Source organism: Pimephales promelas, chromosome 25 (genome assembly GCF_988280905.1).
Source record: "Pimephales promelas chromosome 25, fPimPro1.hap1.1, whole genome shotgun sequence".
In the NCBI taxonomy this organism is placed as follows: domain Eukaryota; kingdom Metazoa; phylum Chordata; class Actinopteri; order Cypriniformes; family Leuciscidae; genus Pimephales; species Pimephales promelas.
In genome coordinates, this window is record NC_142793.1 from 2,631,563 (window position 1) to 2,655,322 (window position 23,760).

At 42.9% G+C, this 23,760-nt stretch overlaps 1 protein-coding gene across 7 annotated transcripts in view; it reads right to left on the minus strand.

Moving 5' to 3' along the window:
* Window positions 1–1,167: 1,167 nt before the first annotated feature.
* tdrd12 (tudor domain containing 12) overlaps window positions 1,168–23,760 on the minus strand; it is a 76,273-nt gene continuing 53,680 nt past the window's right edge. For all 7 annotated transcript variants that reach the window (XM_089127430.1, XM_089127424.1, XM_089127427.1 and 4 more), the window contains 13 exons: window positions 18,251–18,468; window positions 18,031–18,112; window positions 15,923–16,104; window positions 14,002–14,209; window positions 13,700–13,792; window positions 13,023–13,198; window positions 9,535–9,666; window positions 8,636–8,685; window positions 8,464–8,557; window positions 8,271–8,384; window positions 7,977–8,130; window positions 7,852–7,912; window positions 1,168–1,661 (listed from right to left, as the gene is read on the minus strand). In XM_089127430.1, coding sequence (XP_088983556.1) covers window positions 1,588–1,661; window positions 7,852–7,912; window positions 7,977–8,130; window positions 8,271–8,384; window positions 8,464–8,557; window positions 8,636–8,685; window positions 9,535–9,666; window positions 13,023–13,198; window positions 13,700–13,792; window positions 14,002–14,209; window positions 15,923–16,104; window positions 18,031–18,112; window positions 18,251–18,468 — 1,638 coding nt within the window. In that variant the 3' untranslated portion in view covers window positions 1,168–1,587. The remainder of the gene's footprint in view (window positions 1,662–7,851; window positions 7,913–7,976; window positions 8,131–8,270; window positions 8,385–8,463; window positions 8,558–8,635; window positions 8,686–9,534; window positions 9,667–13,022; window positions 13,199–13,699; window positions 13,793–14,001; window positions 14,210–15,922; window positions 16,105–18,030; window positions 18,113–18,250; window positions 18,469–23,760) is intronic.

Consider the following 23,760-nt stretch of genomic DNA (forward strand, 5'->3'; position numbering starts at 1 on the left):
TTACTTACTTGTTACATCAAAAAGTGATTATGTAACGCATTACTTGCTGCATCAGAAAGTAATCTGATTACATACTGCAGGTTACTTGTAATGCATTATTTTACTGGCTAGAACAAAAAGTAATGTGATTACATAATGCATTATGTAATCAGATTACTCTTTTGATGTAACAAGTCCTGCATGTTACTTGTATTGGATTACTTTATTCGTTACATCAAAAAGTACACACAAGATGCATTACGTAATCTCTTTACTTTTTGACATAACATTTTTTTTTTTACCTGCAAGAGTCTCCTAGGATCGAAGGAATGGATGGATATCCCAGAGCAACTTGGCATTTCGGACCGGCCATCGACAATCTTGGTTTGGAGTAAAAAAAAAAAAAAAAAAAAAATCTACATACAAATGTATTGGATGATGTTCACTGTAGAGGCTGATGTGCCATCAAGACCCATCCATATGCAAGAAAATGCTTGACCTCTAGAGTGACCTCTATAGCCCTAATCGGACAGTAATCGTTTCTCACGGGGTCGTAAGGTATTTTAATTTAATAATAAAAATTAAAAAGAGAGACAATTAAATAATAAAAAGAACATTACTTTCCTATTATTAAATACAAAATGTATTCGTATTCCAAGCATATGACATTTTATTTACAGCAAATTGACCAGTGAGCAGTGCATTCGTGGGATTACAAAACTCGCTCGTCCACCGTCAATGAATCGCCATCCGAATGAGTTTTATCACTGAGTTGCCATGCAAATTTCTATTTTCTGAAGTCCAAATGGAAAACAATAAGGCTTCAGTGTGAAAGGGTTAACTGACCCTATTTATTTTTTAAGTACATGTTATGTATCTTATTGTAAAAGATTAATTCGTGAATTTTTATTTTACTCACCTCAATTTCTTATCAGAATTTCGACTCAATCTGGTAAAGTACACAGCACTTGTCCAATCATTTAGTCTGCTTAAACCCCGCCCCTTTATTATGGTCGACTGCAAGCCTCCATCCAACAAAAAAATATTGATAGAACCAAGCGCCACTCTACTCTTTTTATTTTTTTTTTTTATAAACAGACTCGGAAGTAGCAAGAGATATTTTCTTTTGTGTTGTGGTGAACACCCATGTCATGGTGACCAAGTTCACAAACCATGAAAGAAATCATATGCGTGATGTCACTTTATTACTTCTTAAAGAACATGTGAAATTGCTAGTTAGAGGACAATGTGTAGTAATTAATAATATAAACAACAAACTTAAACATATAAAAGAAACTAGTGCAACTCAAAGAAGCAGTTTAAAAGATACCTCAACACAAATGCTAAAAAGAAAACAAACATTATTATTATTTTAAGATAACACTTTAAGGTGACGAAGTTACATGTACTTACTATAGCAAACACTAAATTATGCATAATTACAAGCAATTAACCCTAAACAAAACTCTAGTTAATTAATATTACTTATTACTAATATTAATATAATTAGTACATATCTGAGTAAGTACAATGTAATTACGTCATCTTAAAATAAAGCATAAGCATTATTGTCCTAAAGCAAGTAAACTTATGTGGGAGCCGATGTGCTCAGTCACTGTCGCTGTCGCTCTCGGAGCTGATGAAACAGCCGTCCTCTCCCAACTCTGCCTTGAACCAGTGCCCTGAGGACCACAAACACCATCACACTCACTGAAACACTGAGGACCACAAACACCGTCACACTCACTGAAACACTGAGGACCACAAACACCGTCACACTCACTGAAACACTGAGGACCACAAACACTCGTCACACTCGCTGAAACATTGACGACCACAAACACCCGTCACACTCACTGAAACACTGAGGACCACAAACACTCGTCACACTCACTGAAACACTGAGTACCACAAACACCGTCACACTCACTGAAACACTGAGGACCACAAACACCGTCACACTCACTGAAACACTGAGGACCACAAACACTCGTCACACTCGCTGAAACATTGACGACCACAAACACCCGTCACACTCACTGAAACACTGAGGACCACAAACACTCGTCACACTCACTGAAACACTGAGTACCACAAACACCGTCACACTCACTGAAACACTGAGGACCACAAACACCGTCACACTCACTGAAACACTGAGGACCACAAACACCCGTCACACTCGCTGAAACACTGAGGACCACAAACACCGTCACACTCACTGAAACACTGAGGACCACAAACACCCGTCACACTCGCTGAAACACTGAGGACCACAAACACCGTCACACTCACTGAAACACTGAGGACCACAAACACCCGTCACACTCGCTGAAACACTGAGGACCACAAACACCGTCACTCTCACTGAAACACTGAGGACCACAAACACCCGTCACACTCATTGAAACACTGAGGACCACAAACACCCGTCACACTCACTGAAACACTGAGGACCACAAACACCCGTCACACTCACTGAAACACTGAGGACCACAAACACCGTCACTCTCACTGAAACACTGAGGACCACAAACACCGTCACTCTCACTGAAACACTGAGGACCACAAACACCGTCACACTCACTGAAACACTGAGGACCACAAACACCATCACACTCACTGAAACACTGAGGACCACAAACACCGTCACACTCACTGAAACACTGAGGACCACAAACACCATCACACTCACTGAAACACTGAGGACCACAAACACCGTCACTCTCACTGAAACACTGAGGACCACAAACACCGTCACACTCACTGAAACACTGAGGACCACAAACACCCGTCACACTCACTGAAACACTGAGGACCACAAACACCCGTCACACTCACTGAAACACTGAGGACCACAAACACCCGTCACACTCACTGAAACACTGAGGACCACAAACACCCGTCACACTCACTGAAACACTGAGGACCACAAACACCCGTCAAACTCACTGAAACACTGAGGACCACAAACACCATCACACTCACTGAAACACTGAGGACCACAAACACCCGTCACACTCACTGAAACACTGAGGACCACAAACACCGTCACTCTCACTGAAACACTGAGGACCACAAACACCGTCACACTCACTGAAACACTGAGGACCACAAACACCGTCACACTCACTGAAACACTGAGGACCACAAACACCCGTCACACTCACTGAAACACTGAGGACCACAAACACCCGTCACACTCACTGAAACACTGAGGACCACAAACACCCGTCACACTCACTGAAACACTGAGGACCACAAACACCGTCACTCTCACTGAAACACTGAGGACCACAAACACCGTCACACTCACTGAAACACTGAGGACCACAAACACCATCACACTCACTGAAACACTGAGGACCACAAACACCGTCACACTCACTGAAACACTGAGGACCACAAACACCATCACACTCACTGAAACACTGAGGACCACAAACACCGTCACTCTCACTGAAACACTGAGGACCACAAACACCGTCACACTCACTGAAACACTGAGGACCACAAACACCCGTCACACTCACTGAAACACTGAGGACCACAAACACCCGTCACACTCACTGAAACACTGAGGACCACAAACACCCGTCACACTCACTGAAACACTGAGGACCACAAACACCCGTCACACTCACTGAAACACTGAGGACCACAAACACCGTCACTCTCACTGAAACACTGAGGACCACAAACACCGTCACACTCACTGAAACACTGAGGACCACAAACACCGTCACACTCACTGAAACACTGAGGACCACAAACACCCGTCACACTCACTGAAACACTGAGGACCACAAACACCCGTCACACTCACTGAAACACTGAGGACCACAAACACCCGTCACACTCACTGAAACACTGAGGACCACAAACACCGTCACACTCACTGAAACACTGAGGACCACAAACACCCGTCACACTCACTGAAACACTGAGGACCACAAACACCGTCACTCTCACTGAAACACTGAGGACCACAAACACCGTCACACTCACTGAAACACTGAGGACCACAAACACCGTCACACTCACTGAAACACTGAGGACCACAAACACCCGTCACACTCACTGAAACACTGAGGACCACAAACACCGTCACACTCACTGAAACACTGAGGACCACAAACACCGTCACACTCACTGAAACACTGAGGACCACAAACACCCGTCACACTCATTGAAACACTGAGGACCACAAACACCATCACTCTCACTGAAACACTGAGGACCACAAACACCGTCACACTCACTGAAACACTGAGGACCACAAACACCATCACTCTCACTGAAACACTGAGGACCACAAACACCGTCACACTCACTGAAACACTGAGGACCACAAACACCGTCACACTCACTGAAACACTGAGGACCACAAACACCGTCACACTCACTGAAACACTGAGGACCACAAACACCGTCACTCTCACTGAAACACTGAGGACCACAAACACCGTCACACTCACTGAAACACTGAGGACCACAAACACCGTCACACTCACTGAAACACTGAGGACCACAAACACCCGTCACACTCACTGAAACACTGAGGACCACAAACACCGTCACACTCACTGAAACACTGAGGACCACAAACACCGTCACACTCACTGAAACACTGAGGACCACAAACACCCGTCACACTCACTGAAACACTGAGGACCACAAACACCCGTCACACTCGCTGAAACACTGAGGACCACAAACACCGTCACACTCACTGAAACACTGAGGACCACAAACACCATCACACTCACTGAAACACTGAGGACCACAAACACCCGTCACACTCACTGAAACACTGAGGACCACAAACACCCGTCACTCTCACTGAAACACTGAGGACCACAAACACCCGTCACACTCATTGAAACACTGAGGACCACAAACACCCGTCACACTCACTGAAACACTGAGGACCACAAACACCGTCACACTCACTGAAACACTGAGGACCACAAACACCCGTCACACTCACTGAAACACTGAGGACCACAAACACCCGTCACACTCACTGAAACACTGAGGACCACAAACACCCGTCACACTCACTGAAACACTGAGGACCACAAACACCATCACTCTCACTGAAACACTGAGGACCACAAACACCGTCACACTCACTGAAACACTGAGGACCACAAACACCCGTCACACTCACTGAAACACTGAGGACCACAAACACCATCACTCTCACTGAAACACTGAGGACCACAAACACCATCACTCTCACTGAAACACTGAGGACCACAAACACCGTCACACTCACTGAAACACTGAGGACCACAAACACCCGTCACACTCGCTGAAACACTGAGGACCACAAACACCCGTCACACTCACTGAAACACTGAGGACCACAAACACCATCACACTCACTGAAACACTGAGGACCACAAACACCGTCACACTCACTGAAACACTGAGGACCACAAACACCATCACACTCACTGAAACACTGAGGACCACAAACACCATCACACTCACTGAAACACTGAGGACCACAAACACCATCACACTCACTGAAACACTGAGGACCACAAACACCCGTCACACTCGCTGAAACACTGAGGACCACAAACACCGTCACACTCACTGAAACACTGAGGACCACAAACACCATCACACTCACTGAAACACTGAGGACCACAAACACCATCACACTCACTGAAACACTGAGGACCACAAACACCCGTCACACTCACTGAAACACTGAGGACCACAAACACCCGTCACACTCACTGAAACACTGAGGACCACAAACACCATCACTCTCACTGAAACACTGAGGACCACAAACACCGTCACACTCACTGAAACACTGAGGACCACAAACACCCGTCACACTCGCTGAAACACTGAGGACCACAAACACCATCACACTCACTGAAACACTGAGGACCACAAACACCCATCACACTCACTGAAACACTGAGGACCACAAACACCCGTCACTCTCACTGAAACACTGAGGACCACAAACACCCGTCACACTCATTGAAACACTGAGGACCACAAACACCCGTCACACTCACTGAAACACTGAGGACCACAAACACCGTCACACTCACTGAAACACTGAGGACCACAAACACCCGTCACACTCACTGAAACACTGAGGACCACAAACACCCGTCACACTCGCTGAAACACTGAGGACCACAAACACCCGTCACACTCACTGAAACACTGAGGACCACAAACACCATCACACTCACTGAAACACTGAGGACCACAAACACCCGTCACACTCACTGAAACACTGAGGACCACAAACACCCGTCACTCTCACTGAAACACTGAGGACCACAAACACCCGTCACACTCATTGAAACACTGAGGACCACAAACACCCGTCACACTCACTGAAACACTGAGGACCACAAACACCGTCACACTCACTGAAACACTGAGGACCACAAACACCCGTCACACTCACTGAAACACTGAGGACCACAAACACCCGTCACACTCACTGAAACACTGAGGACCACAAACACCCGTCACACTCACTGAAACACTGAGGACCACAAACACCATCACTCTCACTGAAACACTGAGGACCACAAACACCGTCACACTCACTGAAACACTGAGGACCACAAACACCCGTCACACTCACTGAAACACTGAGGACCACAAACACCATCACTCTCACTGAAACACTGAGGACCACAAACACCATCACTCTCACTGAAACACTGAGGACCACAAACACCGTCACACTCACTGAAACACTGAGGACCACAAACACCCGTCACACTCGCTGAAACACTGAGGACCACAAACACCCGTCACACTCACTGAAACACTGAGGACCACAAACACCATCACACTCACTGAAACACTGAGGACCACAAACACCGTCACACTCACTGAAACACTGAGGACCACAAACACCCGTCACACTCGCTGAAACACTGAGGACCACAAACACCATCACTCTCACTGAAACACTGAGGACCACAAACACCGTCACACTCACTGAAACACTGAGGACCACAAACACCCGTCACACTCACTGAAACACTGAGGACCACAAACACCATCACTCTCACTGAAACACTGAGGACCACAAACACCATCACTCTCACTGAAACACTGAGGACCACAAACACCGTCACACTCACTGAAACACTGAGGACCACAAACACCCGTCACACTCGCTGAAACACTGAGGACCACAAACACCCGTCACACTCACTGAAACACTGAGGACCACAAACACCATCACACTCACTGAAACACTGAGGACCACAAACACCGTCACACTCACTGAAACACTGAGGACCACAAACACCATCACACTCACTGAAACACTGAGGACCACAAACACCATCACACTCACTGAAACACTGAGGACCACAAACACCATCACACTCACTGAAACACTGAGGACCACAAACACCCGTCACACTCGCTGAAACACTGAGGACCACAAACACCGTCACACTCACTGAAACACTGAGGACCACAAACACCATCACACTCACTGAAACACTGAGGACCACAAACACCATCACACTCACTGAAACACTGAGGACCACAAACACCCGTCACACTCACTGAAACACTGAGGACCACAAACACCCGTCACACTCACTGAAACACTGAGGACCACAAACACCATCACTCTCACTGAAACACTGAGGACCACAAACACCGTCACACTCACTGAAACACTGAGGACCACAAACACCCGTCACACTCGCTGAAACACTGAGGACCACAAACACCGTCACACTCACTGAAACACTGAGGACCACAAACACCATCACACTCACTGAAACACTGAGGACCACAAACACCCATCACACTCACTGAAACACTGAGGACCACAAACACATATTTGGTCCTCACCGTTCACTGGAGAAGCACAAGTCTCATCGATGTGGTCAAACTCATAGCTGACGAAGGCACTCTGTGGAGAGAGATTAGAAATCAGTGTGATTCTACACATTACAGCATAATTCATGCATACATGCCTTGTGCTTGAGGAGCGTCGTCCAGTCCTGCTTTTCCTTTTTCATCAGCTTCATCACAGGCTCATTGCACCTGATTTCCCATGAGCACCTCTCTGCGATGATTTCACCGGACAGCTCCAGCTTTGCGTGGTAATGCCGGTCATTCACGTACCCACTGAGATCACATACATCAAAAGATCCCCATTAAACACCATAAAATGCACATGTTCTCCGCTTCTTCTGCTTCATTACGGACAGTAAAGTGACATCATGTCAAGCATCCATACGGATAAGATGACAGTATGAGCATGTGACCTGTAGATGACTGTGTCAGAGCTGAATTCACACTTCTGCATCACTGGATTGGTGAGCTTCACACAGATGGTCACAAACTCGCCCCTCTGAAACCACTTGATCTGTGGGTGGAAACTGCAGGGAACGCTGGCCGTTATTGACAGACATGAGAAATCATCAAAGGCTTTGGCTAATCGTTATAATACACACACACCTCGGAGGCTGGAATGATAAAAGTGCTGGATTATGGAGTACTTGTGGTTTATTAGCAGCCTGTAATCTGTTGATGCTCAGGGCTTCATCATTGTCTGCATAATCAAAACCAAGTGTCACTATAAGTGCTAATGAACAGAGTAGTGCTTATATCCACATGAACATGAACATGCCTGTTTCACAGCTGGTCAGGTCTGGAGATGAGAATCCGTTCACATCCGGGCTAAGACAGAACAACAACAAAAAAATTATAATGAGAACATGAGTCAATACTATACGAAAACTGTGAGTCAGTCCTTATTCATAACCGGTTAAATAAAAAAAATACTGGAACAATCTAATATTTTGATGTCTGATACACAAAATTACTTTTTTTTAGGAATCAGAATCAAAAAGACTTGTGAATTAGTCCTCACCTCACGTTATTAGCTATAATGGCTTTTCTCCATGTCTAAATCTTGAGACTTAAATAATAAGAACATGACATGTATTTTTTCATTTCAACATTTTCCTTGCGTTTCACTTACAACATTAATCAAGTTTTTGCTGGTCTTGAGTGATCCGTTTATATGGTGTGATGATGTAAATCTATTGGTCGATGTTTTGTCACAAATCCAAACGAGCTTGATTAAATAAATGCTTGTTTATAATGAAGAAGATGTTTTAAGCTCTGAAACTTGCAGGATGTTTTAATTGTACACACATCTATTACATTTCAAAAGATCAAGGCAAATTTGATTTCTCAGGTCATGACCCCTTTAAGCCGGGAAAAGCAGAGCAAAAGTTTACTTCAATAATGAATTACATGCAACAAACAGCGCAAATGGAAAGATTAGATGATATTATATTTTGGTATAGAGTTAAAACCATTAAACCAAAGCAAAAGTGGCCTAAATCAGACTTTTTTGCTCACATCTGACTCAGATTGGGGCTTTTATTAAGACAGTGTGAACGGCACAAACCACATGGATAAAATAGATATAAAGGATAACATTTTTTTGCTAACATAGGGACTTTCATTGTTTTCTATAAAGTAAAGAAGCTATGAAAAGAAGTGCATGTAGAGACTAGCCTGGTCTCCTCTGCCAGCTCCTGATCTGCGCTGCTGCTGTTGATGAAGCGCAGTGCATTGTGGGTACTGACCACATCCTTCATCCGGCTGGTCATCATCTCCTCGGAGAGGCTCAGCGCATGGCTCTCACTCCTGACAACAAAACACAGATTGCAGATAACAACAATAGGCGTGTGTGTGTGTGTTACGAAAGTATAACAATAATAAACACTTATTTGTAAAGCACTTTCCATACGTAGAATGCAACTCAAAGTGCTTCACAACCATAAATTCAAATAATACAATCACACAATGTAAATATAAAGACATTTGAAAACAACTATAAAGGTTCAGCATGTAAAAAAAAGTAAATTTGCTATATAGTTTGACCTCAATATAAAATAAAATAAATAAAAAAATTAAAAATCAGTTAATCAGTTAAAAAAAAACCTGACTTACATACTGTTTTGTTATTACAACACCAAATTGATATATAGATAATCAACTTTAAAACTTACGGTATGTCTTAACCTGCTTTTTAAAAATATCAATCAAATTTCTTTATTCAGTCATGATGTTATTGTAGACACAACATCAATCTCAACAACAACAACAAAATAATAACATTCATTACTGAATAGGAGCATAAGGAAGATATACAGTAGTCTTATAAATTAATGCCTCTTTAAATATGAATGCTAGTAGCCTCTTTACTCCATCTGGTGGACAAATCCACATTTTTGGAGCATAGTAAATGTATACATGATGGTATAAGGCATTATATCAAGTAAAGCAGCCTTAATGGTCCTCAAAATCATATTTTCTAGACTTAGGGTGCTTTCACATCTGTAGTTCGGTTAATTTGTTTCGGACCAAGGGAGAAAAATTATACTTCGTAGCATTTTCAGGCGTTTTGGTTCCTTTTCACACCACACTGATTGCTTAACGTGCGGGAAAATTCCAATATAACTCGATGAAGTAAACGAAGAGGAGGAAGATCCGGCAGACATGCGGACAAGTCGCTCACGGTGTATGTTCAGAATCAGCACAAGCTTTATCCTTTCACAAATGCCCTTATAAACAACACAGGCTAGACGCGATGTAAATAAGAGACTCACTGTGCAGTACGCACAACTGCAGTGTTCATGAGGAGCGTTTCAGTGAGAGAGCAGATACATGGAAACTATCCAAAGTTCTGTTAATCCCAAAGCAATGAAAACTGTATCTATATATTCATCCTTTATGTCCTCTTAAAGTGTGTATGTCAGGTTAAATTTGTAATTATGATTAACACAAAATAGTTAGGGGAAAAACACGTTAAAAAACACGTCGATACCTAAAGGCAGAATATAAGATGAAAAAGTTCGTTATTTTCAGTACTCACTTAAAACTGCTCCTCCCCCAATCGAATCACTTGACGTCATAAGAGGGAGACGTCTCCCCAGGTCGCTGAGAGTGAGTCAGTGAGCTGTGTTGGTAATTGTACGAATGATAGAGCGAGAGAATTATTTGATTAGGACATTTATTTATTTAGTTATTTAAGTTAGATAGTTGGTTAGGTATACGCAGGAAACAGGTTTGCCAACCGCAATTAAACCCTGAAGAAGAAGAAAAAGAAGAAATGTATATATATGCAGGCGTATTATCACAATGGTGAATTACTGCGTTTGTACTGGGTGCAAAAACACCGTTAAAACCGGTCACAGAGTCCACTTTTTGATGACAGCCGCGAGACTAGCTCTCAGAATATCAGCACTTCGGCAAACCTGACTGTGGCGAGGGGGCGTTAGCGGCTGCGGGAGAGAAAGGACGGAGCCACGCGGTGAGATTAGTAGATCAAGTGCAGATGATGAACACCTGTGTTTGATTGCAGTAATTTTCCGTGGAGAGACCGTATATAACCGGCGAATGAGAGAGAGTTGGACTGGGACTTCACGCGGCTACTGCAACCGAGACTGAGAAGCAAGTGTTGGATCGCGTGTTTGTTTATGGTGGCGAATGCGCTACTGTGCGCCTCGTTTCTTTTTTGTTTTTTCTGAATAAACGAGTCCCAGTCACGCCGACCCTGTCTTCTTTCCACATACTGAACCTCTTCACACTGACCTATTCTGATAGGCTACCGCACATCTCTACCACTTATCTAACAGTAACGTTAGTTCCGCATTAATTAATTTGCACGCGAGTTTTATTTATTTCAACCCTGTATTCTCCGTGTAAATTCATGCACCGAACCGTGACGGCCGTACGTTTCGGTTCAATACGAATACATGTACCGTTCCACCTCTAAGTTATGCCTATAGGCTACTTACCAAGACACCCGACCAACTCTCCACTGGTTCTCTTCACACCAGATATTTATGTTTCTTCGATAGGAATTATTTAAATTTCTGTTTGGTTCCTTATCTGTCTCACGCCTGGGAGGCTCAAAATTATAAGGCTGTGGGCCATCGTAGGTTTGAGGGGGATTTTGGATCTCCTCAGACTCAAAACTCTCCATACTTGAATAGAACGTTTTTGTCACATCTCCCTCGTATGACATCACAGGCAGCTCCACTGTGTTTTAAAAATATGATCTTGACAGAAATGGCTATAAAGCTTAATGTAGGGCAATTACAGTAATAATTTTAATGATAATTACATTTTCACTCATACATCTAAACATTATTTAATATATCTAAAAAATTGTTTTAACCTGACATACACACTTTAAGGTGAATGCACCGCATTCTTGCTTTTATGTTACCCTGGCAACTTATTTGTGTCTGTGTATTTTGCTGTAATTTTTTTTTCTCTTTTATATATGTTTGTATGTATTGCTTTAATGTTTAATAAAAATAAATAAATAAATAATTTTTTTTAAAAAGCAGAACGCGGGAGTCAGTCATGGCTTAAAGGAAGCACTACTGGCAATCTAAATCATAGTTTTGATGCGCTACGGCAGCTGGTTTAGTCCAGAAATGTGCAGTTCTTTGGCAGTCGGGTCTGTTCGGGGTCAGATCACCGCAAACAAACCGCTCCAGAGTTCGCTTGAAAGCGTACCCAGACCTCCTCGAAGTACGCTTGTTTGGTCCTCTTTGGTGCGCACCCGAGGGCGATCTCTGCATTCACATCAGCCCAAACAAACCGCACCGAAGGGGAAAACGAACTCTAGTGCGATTCAACCGGACTAAACGAGGCAGGTGTAAAAGCACCCTTAAAATATAAATATTTTTACTCCTTTTTAATGACTGAATATCTTGCCATCAGTGATAAACCCAGTCGACTCTGGTGGCCCGGCAGTTTCATAATGAACCGGAACTATTTCTACACTTCTCATGATAATATTAAAGTATCTAACATTGTTTTTTTGAGTGAGCTTTTTGGCAGGCGTCTGATGAAACCGCTTGTGATTTATGGTTCACACGAGCAGCTCATCAGATCGGTCATCTCTGGACATGCTGTCAGTTTAACGTGCATTTAAATGTGTATTTAATATATACGTGGGTTTCCTGAAGGGAAAGACTGCTCACCTGTCGTCTGTCAGGTGCTGAGCCAGCGTGCCGAGGGTCTGCTCTCCCTGGAAAACCCTCTTCAGCAGGTCCAGGTGCTGAGGGTTATTGACACCGAACCCAGAGGCCAGGATCTCAGCGTGGAGGTTATACTCGTTGATGTAGGTCTTCAGACCCGGCACTCGCGTCATGCGCACCTGTGTGAAGAGAACCAGCGCTAGAACCCAGCAGAAACCTTCCTCTCTCTCTCCAAACCAACACTCAAGTGACTTAAACTGCAGTTCATCGACTGGCCACTAAACCGGCTGCAGAAGAGAGTCAATCCCGTAGACCCCCATGTTAAAACGCCACAGCAGAAACAAATTGGTGCAAAATGTGGTTTTGATCTATATAGCTAGTATTGCCCTTCACGATGACTGTGAGGGGGTGAATTATTTTATAACTCATCCATTTAAATGATATTAAGCCTTAAAGTTCTGCATTATTAAGGGCGTGGCCACTTGAGTGACGGGTAGACTGCCGCTGATGTCACTGCTAGCCGTTTGTCTGCTGTTTGTTACCATCATTTAGGTTTATCTGTGAGTGACGCACTGCCAAGATGGGAACGGCCACTTTGGGCTTCAAAACGCTCTTCAGAAACACTACGGGTGACATCGCACATATTTCTTTGGCTAGAACACACTTTGACGAACACCTACCATCGGATCGACCCAGATGGTGTTCCCCACGCTCATCACGACCCTGGCCTGATGAAGCTTCCCTCTGATCTTCACGCTCACGGCTCTGGTCACCTGAACACACACACACACTGAACATGTCATATGCTGAAGAAGTGCTGGGCAGTATGACCAAACATTTGTACCACGGTATTTTTCAAAATGATAGCGGTTTCACGGTATATGACAGTGTTTTTGTTTTAAAGCTGTGTGCAAACCACATTTTCTACTGATTGAGAGGAAATACTGTCGTAGATTGACTTGAGCGTTGGTGCTGTTGAGACCTTTGGGTTCCAGTCCACCTCTCCGTCGACGGGCTGCGCTCGGCACAGGACGATCTCCACGGCCTGGTCCGGCAGCTCCTGGAACTGAGCAGGAAGCTGGAGCAGCTGGTGTGACTTCACTTCCTGTGTGCGGCCCTCGTCGATGAAGCAGGCCGTGACGCTGCTGAACAACTGCTCTCCTTTATCCGGCACCTCCATCACACGCACACTGACACATAAACATAAACATTCACATAAACATCTGTCATTTAATCATTTACATTAGGGCTGCAGCTATCGATTCTTTTTGTAATCGATTCATCTAGCACTTAATCGATCGATTAATCGAGTAATCGGATAATTTGTTTATGTGTGTTTTTAAGCAACCAAAACAAATAATGTATTACGAAAATGATAAGGTGTTTGGCTTTTATTTCAAAAAAAAAGAGGTATTTATTTCAACTGCAACATTTGGCTCCACAACTAATCATTGCAATTTTTACCCATTTAGTGTTTATAAGTGCCAGTGCCACCAATTATATAACATACAGTTAAAACAATTTACTGTAAAACCTGTTACATGTAGCCTATAACATGTAAAACTTTAAATACAAACTTAAATAGTAAAGCCCATTTGGCCTTAGTTTTGTCTTCTTAATACAACATTACAAAAAAAGGCTTTGCACCTTCTGCAAATTACCCACCTGGAAACAAAAATAAATTAATATAAAATATCAACCCAAACAGGTACACAAATGTGTATAAATTATAAAAAATAAATAAATGGAAATAACACAATAAATAAGAATCAGACTTTTTCAACTGTAATCTCAAGACAAACATCGGAGTGTGTGTGTCTGTGTGTCTCACAATATTTGTTCCTCCATCACGTCCCGGTGAATGTATTATGAAATTTTTGTTGCGTGGCTACATAAAAGTTTAAGCATATAATGAATTGCCGCAATTGGTCTGACTGGCGCGTGAGAGAGACATGGGTGCACGCGCTCGCTTACCTCTCTGCCGTCGTGCGCGAGCCGCGGTTAGGAGCTCAACGTCTCGCATGCGCGCTCGCACTAGATTACAGGATATTTTAACTTGCGAATCAATGCGGCGGTAAAACTAGTCGATCAGGAGTGGCTCAACAGGTAGATCTATAGACGAACTCATCTTTCAGGCATTTGACACTTCAGCGTGAGAAATCGAATTGCGCGAGTCTCACGCTGAATGCGTGAGAGTTGGCAGCCCTGCCAGGTATACTTTGCAGACACATTGCATCTTGTTCTCTCCCTTTATAAACATATAATGATCCCAAACTTTAGACATTCTCTGCCATTTATGAAGTCAAATGTATCATGCGCTATGGTGTCCTTCCTGAATAACGGTCTGTGTGAAACAATCAGATCCCTGCGTGTGCGTAAAGTGCGCGTCATAGGAATTTAACGAGGCTTCGAGGCAGATTTTTTGCCTCGAGGAATTTTTGTAATCGAATAACTCGAGTAACTCGAGGAATCGTTTCAGCCCTAATTTACATACACTGAAAAGATCAAATTAAAGTCCCCCTGTGGTGAAATCCAGCTTTAATGTTGTTTATGTGTCTGTGTGGTGTTTTTAATATGCTTTAACCATGTGTGCGTTGATAAGTGGACAGCATTGCTGAGTATTTCCTCCTTAAAACTGCAGTGAACCAAAGACAGTCTCAAACACACGGTGTGAAATCGCGGGTGTTTCTGACGTCACAAACCACCTTGTAGCCAATCAGATCAACGTGAGATCGTCAACCAGTGGATCTCGGATTATTTTCCAGGATTTTAGAAAGTTCAGAAAAGCAGCATTTTCTTTTTAACGGAATCTTTTGTAACGTTTGATCGGTTTAACTGCAGTTTTAGTGTCAGTTTGTGATGAAGTATGTAGTAAATGTAATCAGAGCGAGGTGTGTGTTCACCGGCTGTAGGAGTTCTCCTCCTGGACGGCGTACAGTTCTCCCTCCAGCACCTCCACAGCGCAGCGTCTCTCCTCGGCGTAGTGCGCGCTCATGGCAGCCGCCAGAGCCTCGTAACGGTCCTCGCTCCGGCTCACGATCCGCCCCGAGTACACGCTCGCGGTCTTTATCAGCAGCGGCAAAACCTTTCAAGATTCAGAAAGTCTCACATTCAAATCTATCTGAAAAGTCTAGAACTCATAAGTACACCTACTAAAACAATATATGACAAGCTCAAAATATGAAATTTGACAAAGTCAGAAGACCAGAGACTGAGGAAATGTACAGATAGTAATGCGAGCGCCCTTCTGTCTGACGTTAGCGTGGTTTTCAGTGATCTGAGGCAATGGGCACGATTGAACACACCCAAGATGCATCAGAACCGCATCACTTCAATGCAAACACACTGATCCTCAGAGTAACAGCAGGACTTTGAGTGTAATAATAAATATTTAAATTTTAGACCAATTGTCTGCTCTATCTTTGCTTTGCCAACAGACATTTTTCCAAACAAATCCAAAGCAGGATAGGCACTGGTTGTACTGAATGTCAGCTTGCTTATTTTGCTCAAGATAAGGATTTATTACGCCCAAATGTGTTGCAATATAGAAACGATGCCTCTAACCACAGGTCGAGAGCTGTCTTTCAAACCACACAACTTTGCGATGTTGTTTGCGAATGTTCGTTGGAACGATGGTTTCGGGAAACACCGACTCGTTGAACTATGCTGATAACGACGGGACTTGCGATCATAGTTGGCTAACGATGCTTTTGCGAAACGCACCCCTGACTGGTTATAGGTCTATCCAATTGCGCCCAAAGGCATTTGCGCTACGTCCGTTGGTGACGCTTCTTTGGAAATGATTCGTCTATGAAGCTTTGCCAGACCATAAATCAGTTACAACTGAGAATGGTCTGGTTTTACCCAGGCTAGCAGAAGCTTGAAGATTTTTAGATTTTTTTGTGAAATGTTCTCTTTTTTCCAAAATTTTGTTTTCAATATTATATTATCAAAATTAAACTGAATCATCAAAAAGCACATCTAATAACTTTATTTTAATTATAACTGAGCCCTATGAAATGGTTAATTTAATTCAATCTTTTTGTGTCTATTCAATGTTTGTCTATTCAATTAAAATGTTTTAAAACCTGAGGTAATACAACTTAATTAATAAAACCTAATAAAACAATTTATTGTAACATGTAATTAAATGAAAATATAGCAATTCTGGTAACAATTAACCAATGTTAACCAATAAACCAATGTAAAACTAACAAGAACAAATTAAAAAGAAGGAGTCGGATAAATAACGTGCGAAGTTCCGAATTTACATCGGTAGCAAAGCTTTTGAATGATGGCGAGAACTCCGGCGATAACAAATGAAAGTGTTGCCTCTATTGTTTTTTATTTTTTTATTTCCTTTACCTTTATCTGTGTCAATTAGTGCTGTACAAGAGAAGTTTACTGAATAAATTATTTAAAACATGGATGAAAACAAATCTCTTGATTGTGTGATATTCCTTAAAAAGAACGCTTTAATAAATTGTATTTATTATTATTATGATGAATGACTTTACTCTACGGCAGTAATATAATTGTCAATTTCTTCAAGTTAAACTGAACTTTTGTCCTTTGAGTTTCAGACTGTATTGGATGTTTTTTTGTGGTTTAATAATCAGACACTAAACACATATCACAGTCTGAATGTGATGAGTTGTACAGCCCTACTTCTGACTTGCCAAATTCCGTGACATTCCACATTCTCGTTTTGTTCGTTTCGTTTATTTATTTATATAGCACCTTACAGACTGCTACCGCAGTTCCAAAGTGCTGTACATTGCCGTAAAAGAGTCAAAAAGACATGAAGACAAAAATAGAAAAGGAACACAAAAACATCCATATAGTAAGGTACTAAAAAGCTAAAGAATACAGATACGACTTTAAGCGGTCCTTAAAAACATTTTGATCTACTGAGGATCCAATATCTACAATAAATTCCGTTTCAATTACTGAATTACACAATTCCATGAGAAAACCAGATATTTCTTATGATGGTCTGCTTTGAACTGACCATTACAGTGCCAGAGTCCGGGTGCTTTGGATGATCCAGGGATTTGTTGATCATGTGTCTATCTGGACAAACTGTGCTGTCTCTGCAAAGAGGAGAAACTCATTAGCCAGTCAGACGCTGTACAACTCTGATGTGAGTTCTGTGATATGCGAGTTACGCGAGTTCTGTGATGTGTGTTGAGTTACGTGAGTTCTGTGCAGTGCAGGTGTTCGAGGCAGACCTGCAGAAGCCGAAGCTCTTGAGTGTGCAGCAGAGTGGGCGCTGGGTCTTCTGCTCCTCCTTGGCCTGCTGGACACCGAGGGCGAACTGCAGCAGCTCGGGGGGCAGACGGGCACCGGCTCTTCTCAGGTACCGAAGCACACCACACACGTGCCGGGCGTTCAGCTCTGAGAGCAGCAACACAGACTGAGCTGCCGGGCACCAGCTCTCGCCGTGATCCTGCAAACACGCCAGTTACATCACCATCACACTCAACTACAGAAAAGAGCATAAACCAAAGCTCTCAACATGATCCTGCACACACACACACACACACACACACCAGTTACATTACAGTAGTGCTGGGTGATCTATCAGTTCATACCGAATACTGGTGTTTATTTTTGTTGCAATATTAATTTTTAATAGAAATCTCAATAATGGTGTTTGTCGCTTAAACAACGTTGGGAAGGCGGAGCAACACTGTTTTAGAGACCGTTTTCACTAGTTGCGTTTATATGCAACCAAATAATCCGTTAGTAATCGGATTGACTGCTCAATCAGACTAAAAAAAAGCCTTCATGTAAACACCTCAATCAATCCAAATGAGCTTTGAAAGGGTTGGTTTATTCATTTTGTAATCCGATAGATAGAACATGTAAACACTCGATCGAAAGGAAAACCAAAACTGAAAGGTGCAGTTATGAGAAATGGCGTAGTAATGTATGACGTGTGGTTGTTGAAGGGAAAATGGCGTGCGGTAAACAGTGTTGTGCAAGTTACTTCCAAACTGTAATACATTAGGTATTACTTGTTACTGTTATTTAAAAGTAATTCATTACCTTACAATATTACTGTCTCAGAATTGTAATGCGTTACATTACTCATGTATTACTTTTGAGTTACTTTCACCAAAAGAACTAAGTAGAACTTAACTTTGGGGCTGCAACGATATGCAATATGAAACCGAAATCGCAATTCGCCACACGACTCAGATCCACAAACCTACAGAATCGCGACACACCTCTTCCAACTCCCAGCGTTATTCTCCTTACCGTCCAGATCCAATGCTGCCTTATCTTTAAATTAGGCTATTAGTATCATTTTAAGTTAACATTATAAAATACGTAGACCTACACCACAAAACTAGTTGAGGATAAATTATTTAAAATTGGGTCCAGCATTATGGACATGATGACATTTGCAGTCAAAACTTGAAATAAAAATTCTCAGAAAATACATGTATTGAAACGTATATAGGCTACTTCCTTAAAGGACTCCAGACATTAGACAAATATCAGTCTGTTTTATTTTTAATATTAGGGAAAAGACACACATTCATGCGTGACAAAAAAATTGGAGGCAAAATATATTTTTTGTAATTCTGTTAATCACACTGCGCAAATCGGATGAGGAAGGGTTGGCTCTCCAGTCTCCATAGAACTTAAAATATTCATTTTATTTTAGTTTTCGTGTTCGCATTTATGAGGAAAAAACAATGTTACAGACGCGACCGCTCTGAACTGGCACTAAAAGACTGCTTTAAAACTTTCACATAGTCTGTTGCCTTTAAGAAGTAAAAGCAGACAATACACTGTAATACAACTTTAATACAAGCCTCACTGAACATGTAACGAGTAAAATATTACTGAAAATTGATTAGTAATGCCTTACACTACTGCGTTACAGCAAAAAGTAATATGTTACTGTAATGTATTACTTTTGTAATGCATTACTCCCAACACTGGCGGTAAAGCATTATTGGTCTGTAGCAGAAACTTTACTCACGCTCTAGCTCACAAGCTTTTGATGTAGAGCAGATAGGTTTTCATGTCATTAGGCACAACTCATGTTTCAGGCATTCTGAACAGAGGTGCAGACCTTCTATCGAGGGGGAAACCCTCTCTACAGAGATTAGCGCCTTCACCCTCAGATAGTGGGCATGATTTGGATGAGATTCGGACAGGCAATTGTAGATCTATTCGCCTCGCGTGAGAAAACTCCCATTGTCCTGGGACGTCTTCTCTTTAAAGAATATACCCTCGGGGTATATTCCACTGGCCCACCCATGGCCTCAAGTGCTATTGTATGCTTTTCCTCCCCTGTGCCTGACAATTCCCACGCTGGCCAGCGCGAAAAAGAAGTGCCTGTCTCTCATTTTTATAGCACCCATTTTTTGGGCCACCCAAAGCATGATGGCTGGCGGAGATAATCCCTCTGTTATATGCCGAGCCATGGCGCCTTTCCCTCTGCACAGACTTATGGAAAGAATGGACTTGTGCTCTTGGGGAGAACACTCTTGCTAGTTGTTCTTGGAAGAATGAACTCACAAGGTGACGGCACACAGAACGCTGCTGACAGTTTGAGACAATGTGTTCTTGCTGGTATTGCGCAATAATACCCCTGCACAGACACCGTCAGCAGTACCCAAATATAACAAGAATTATTGACGATAAGAGCCAGGCAGCAATGGTCTCTTGAGTGTGGGGTAAAACGAGTCAGTGAGCAGACTGGCCGGTCGGCTCGCTAGCTGACTTAACACCCGCGGGCGCTTAGAGATTCTCACTTCCGAAAACGTTTGAGCACATTTTCGATTCTCCATAGATTTTCATTAAAATAAGAATATTTGAAATCTTTCTCACATCAAATGTTCTCAGAAGTGAATTTAGTGATGAAATAGCATACAAAATGTAGAAAAACAAATTACTGTATTGTCTCCATCCTCGAATGCTGAAATGAATGCTGGGATATTTCTGCCGTCAAGTTCACACAAGTTACCAACCGATGCATCCTCGGTAAAATGGGCGACAAGAACACATCCGGGATTTGTAACAGTTCTTGCCAAAATACAAACTTGTGTATTGGGACAGTACTTGGGCCACAAATTATGACGTTTCACAAGAACACAAGTACAGACAAGAAGACAAAATGAGAATGGCCCTTACTGTCTCAAACAAACAGGGAGATCTATCACCCACACCAAGACAGGGTGGCTCTCTAGGCCTGGCCTGTGCGAGTACAATCCTAAGCACACCAGGGCTTCCCCCACGTGTGGTTGCTAATACAGAATACCAGGTCCTGTTTTTCCATCAAACCTTATGGATAAAGGCAGGTTCTTTTCCACAATCAGCATCCTTTAATCCGCAGATTTATGAAGGGTGCCTGTCGCTCCTTGCCAGTAATCTGGAGAACTGTTCGTGAGTGGGACCTCTATTTGGTCTCAATATTCTTTTGAGCCTCTGGGGAGTATTTTCGTAAAGGTGGTGTATTTCAAGATGGCGTTGCTCTTGGCAGCAGCTACACATGTCAGTGAGCTTTATGCACTCTTGGTGCATTCTATGTGCACTAAAGTCTCTCCTAGTGGGAATAAAGTTTTTCTAAAGCCTAATCTGGCTTTTAAGCCCAAATGCTTCCCTGCATTCACATCGGAGATGTTAGAGCTATCCACTTTTCACCCTCCACATTTGTCCTCTGCGCAGGATCAGAGGCTGAATGATCTGTGGGCTGTCCGTGCATTACAGACATATGGCCAGGAACAGTGCTGCTCTAATTTCCTGGGCGCCCCCTCACACAGGGAATCCCCTATTTAAGCAACGCCTCTCACATTGGCATATGAATCGAAAGGAGTGCAGCCCCCAGGGGACATCAGAGCTCAAAACTTCGGTAGCACATTCTGTTTTAGGGGTGAGGTCTTCTTAGCCCTTCCCGGTTACCCAGTTACCCACCGCCTCCCTGGGGTGAATTGGGCAATCGGGGCGCTGTCCATGCCTCTCCCATAGGTGGATCTCGAACACGAGATGATGATAGAAAACAATAGGTTACTGTTGTAAACCCGGTTCTCTATAACATCGAGGGAAGACGTACACCAGCTTTGTCCAAGGGGGTAATCCATCGACCGGAAGTTGAAGCCTCACGGGAGCTGACATCTTGTAGCAGAACTTCGCTTGCGTTAGCATTCCCATTGACTCCCATTCATTTTGGTGTCAGTTTGACAGCGAATAACTTTACATCTGAGGCGTTTGAAGAGCCCATTTGTCCTTTATTTATTTATAAAGAAACACGACAATGTATAAAATGCTCCATTACCTTGTAGTTTATGTTATGGCCCCGTAGAAGCAGTTTTAGTGAAAGTAGGCTAACGATTGCGTCATACCCACGCGACTCTCTGTTGCACAGTAGAGAGATTACCATATTAACAGGAGAAGAAACTCGCGCACAATCAGGGAAACGTGGAGGCAAAATGACAAAATAATTCATCAGAATACCTAGCAAAAGTGTCTCCTTCTCCTCGCTCATGGACAGCTATTCACACTCTCCGCCTCTGCGAGTTTCGAAAGGGAATGATTGAGATTTCTCATGCCACATCCACTAGAAGACAGACGGTTTGCTCTCGTCACATCTACGTCGTCAAGCTCTAATTGAGTCTGCGCGTCAGGGAAGGAAGTGTTTAAAAAAAAAAAAAAAAAAAAAAAAAACGGCTTCATTCATCTCAATGGAGTTCCAATGAGATCGCTCTGTCCATTTCTTATACTATGGCTTTGTCCCGCTTGCTGCACGAAAGGGCGTATATATACTTATTGGAGAACAGTAGCTCTTGCAGGGGTTATATGCCCTCAGGTAAGAAGGTGGGTCCTTAGCTGGTATTGGCCACACTTCTGTCTGTCTAGCCAGACTTGGTGCAATTCCTCAAAAACGTTGTTGAAATATTTTGTCCCGTTGCTTTTATGGACTTTCTATTTGTGGGCGTCTTCCTTGAATTTGTGCCTCCATGTCCACCCGATTGCCTCATAAACAGTAAAAGGCTTCTTCCTTGACTTTATGCCTCCATGTCCCCCCGATTGCTTCATAGACAGTAAAAGGCTTCTTCCTTGACTTTATGCCTCCATGTCCCCCCGATTGCTTCATAGACAGTAAAAGACTGCCTGCAAGCTTCTCCTCCGGTCTGTACAGTAATGTCTCTATTGTGCGACAGAAAGTCTGTGGTTATGACGCAATCTTTAGCCCATTTTTACAAAACCGCCTTCTACGGGGCCGTAATGTAAAATAAAAAGTAATGGATCATTTTATTCATTGTCGCGTTTCTTTAGAAATAAATAATGGACAAATGAAGTACATCTCAGATGTAAAGTTATTCGCTGTCAAAGTGATGCCAAAATGAATGGGAGTCAATGGGATGTTAACAGCAGGTGAAGTTCTTCTACAGTTCTTCTACAATGGCGGCCCCCGCGAGGCTTCAACTTCCGGCTGATGGATTACCCCCATCATGAACGCACAGCGCGCAAGCATCTGTGCCATTCATTCATCCATTCATTTACACACAGACACGCATTTCATATTTAAACAGTCTTTGTGCAGTTTACAGACACTATTCAATAACGCGATTAGAACAAAGCACTTAAGAATAAATGACTTATTACATCAGCTGAATCTGTGTGCTCCTCGAAAAGAAACTACCATCGGAGGTAACTTATCCAGGATTATTAGATAGTATTTTTCCTCACTGCGCAGCAAGACGAGGTGAGATTTGTATGA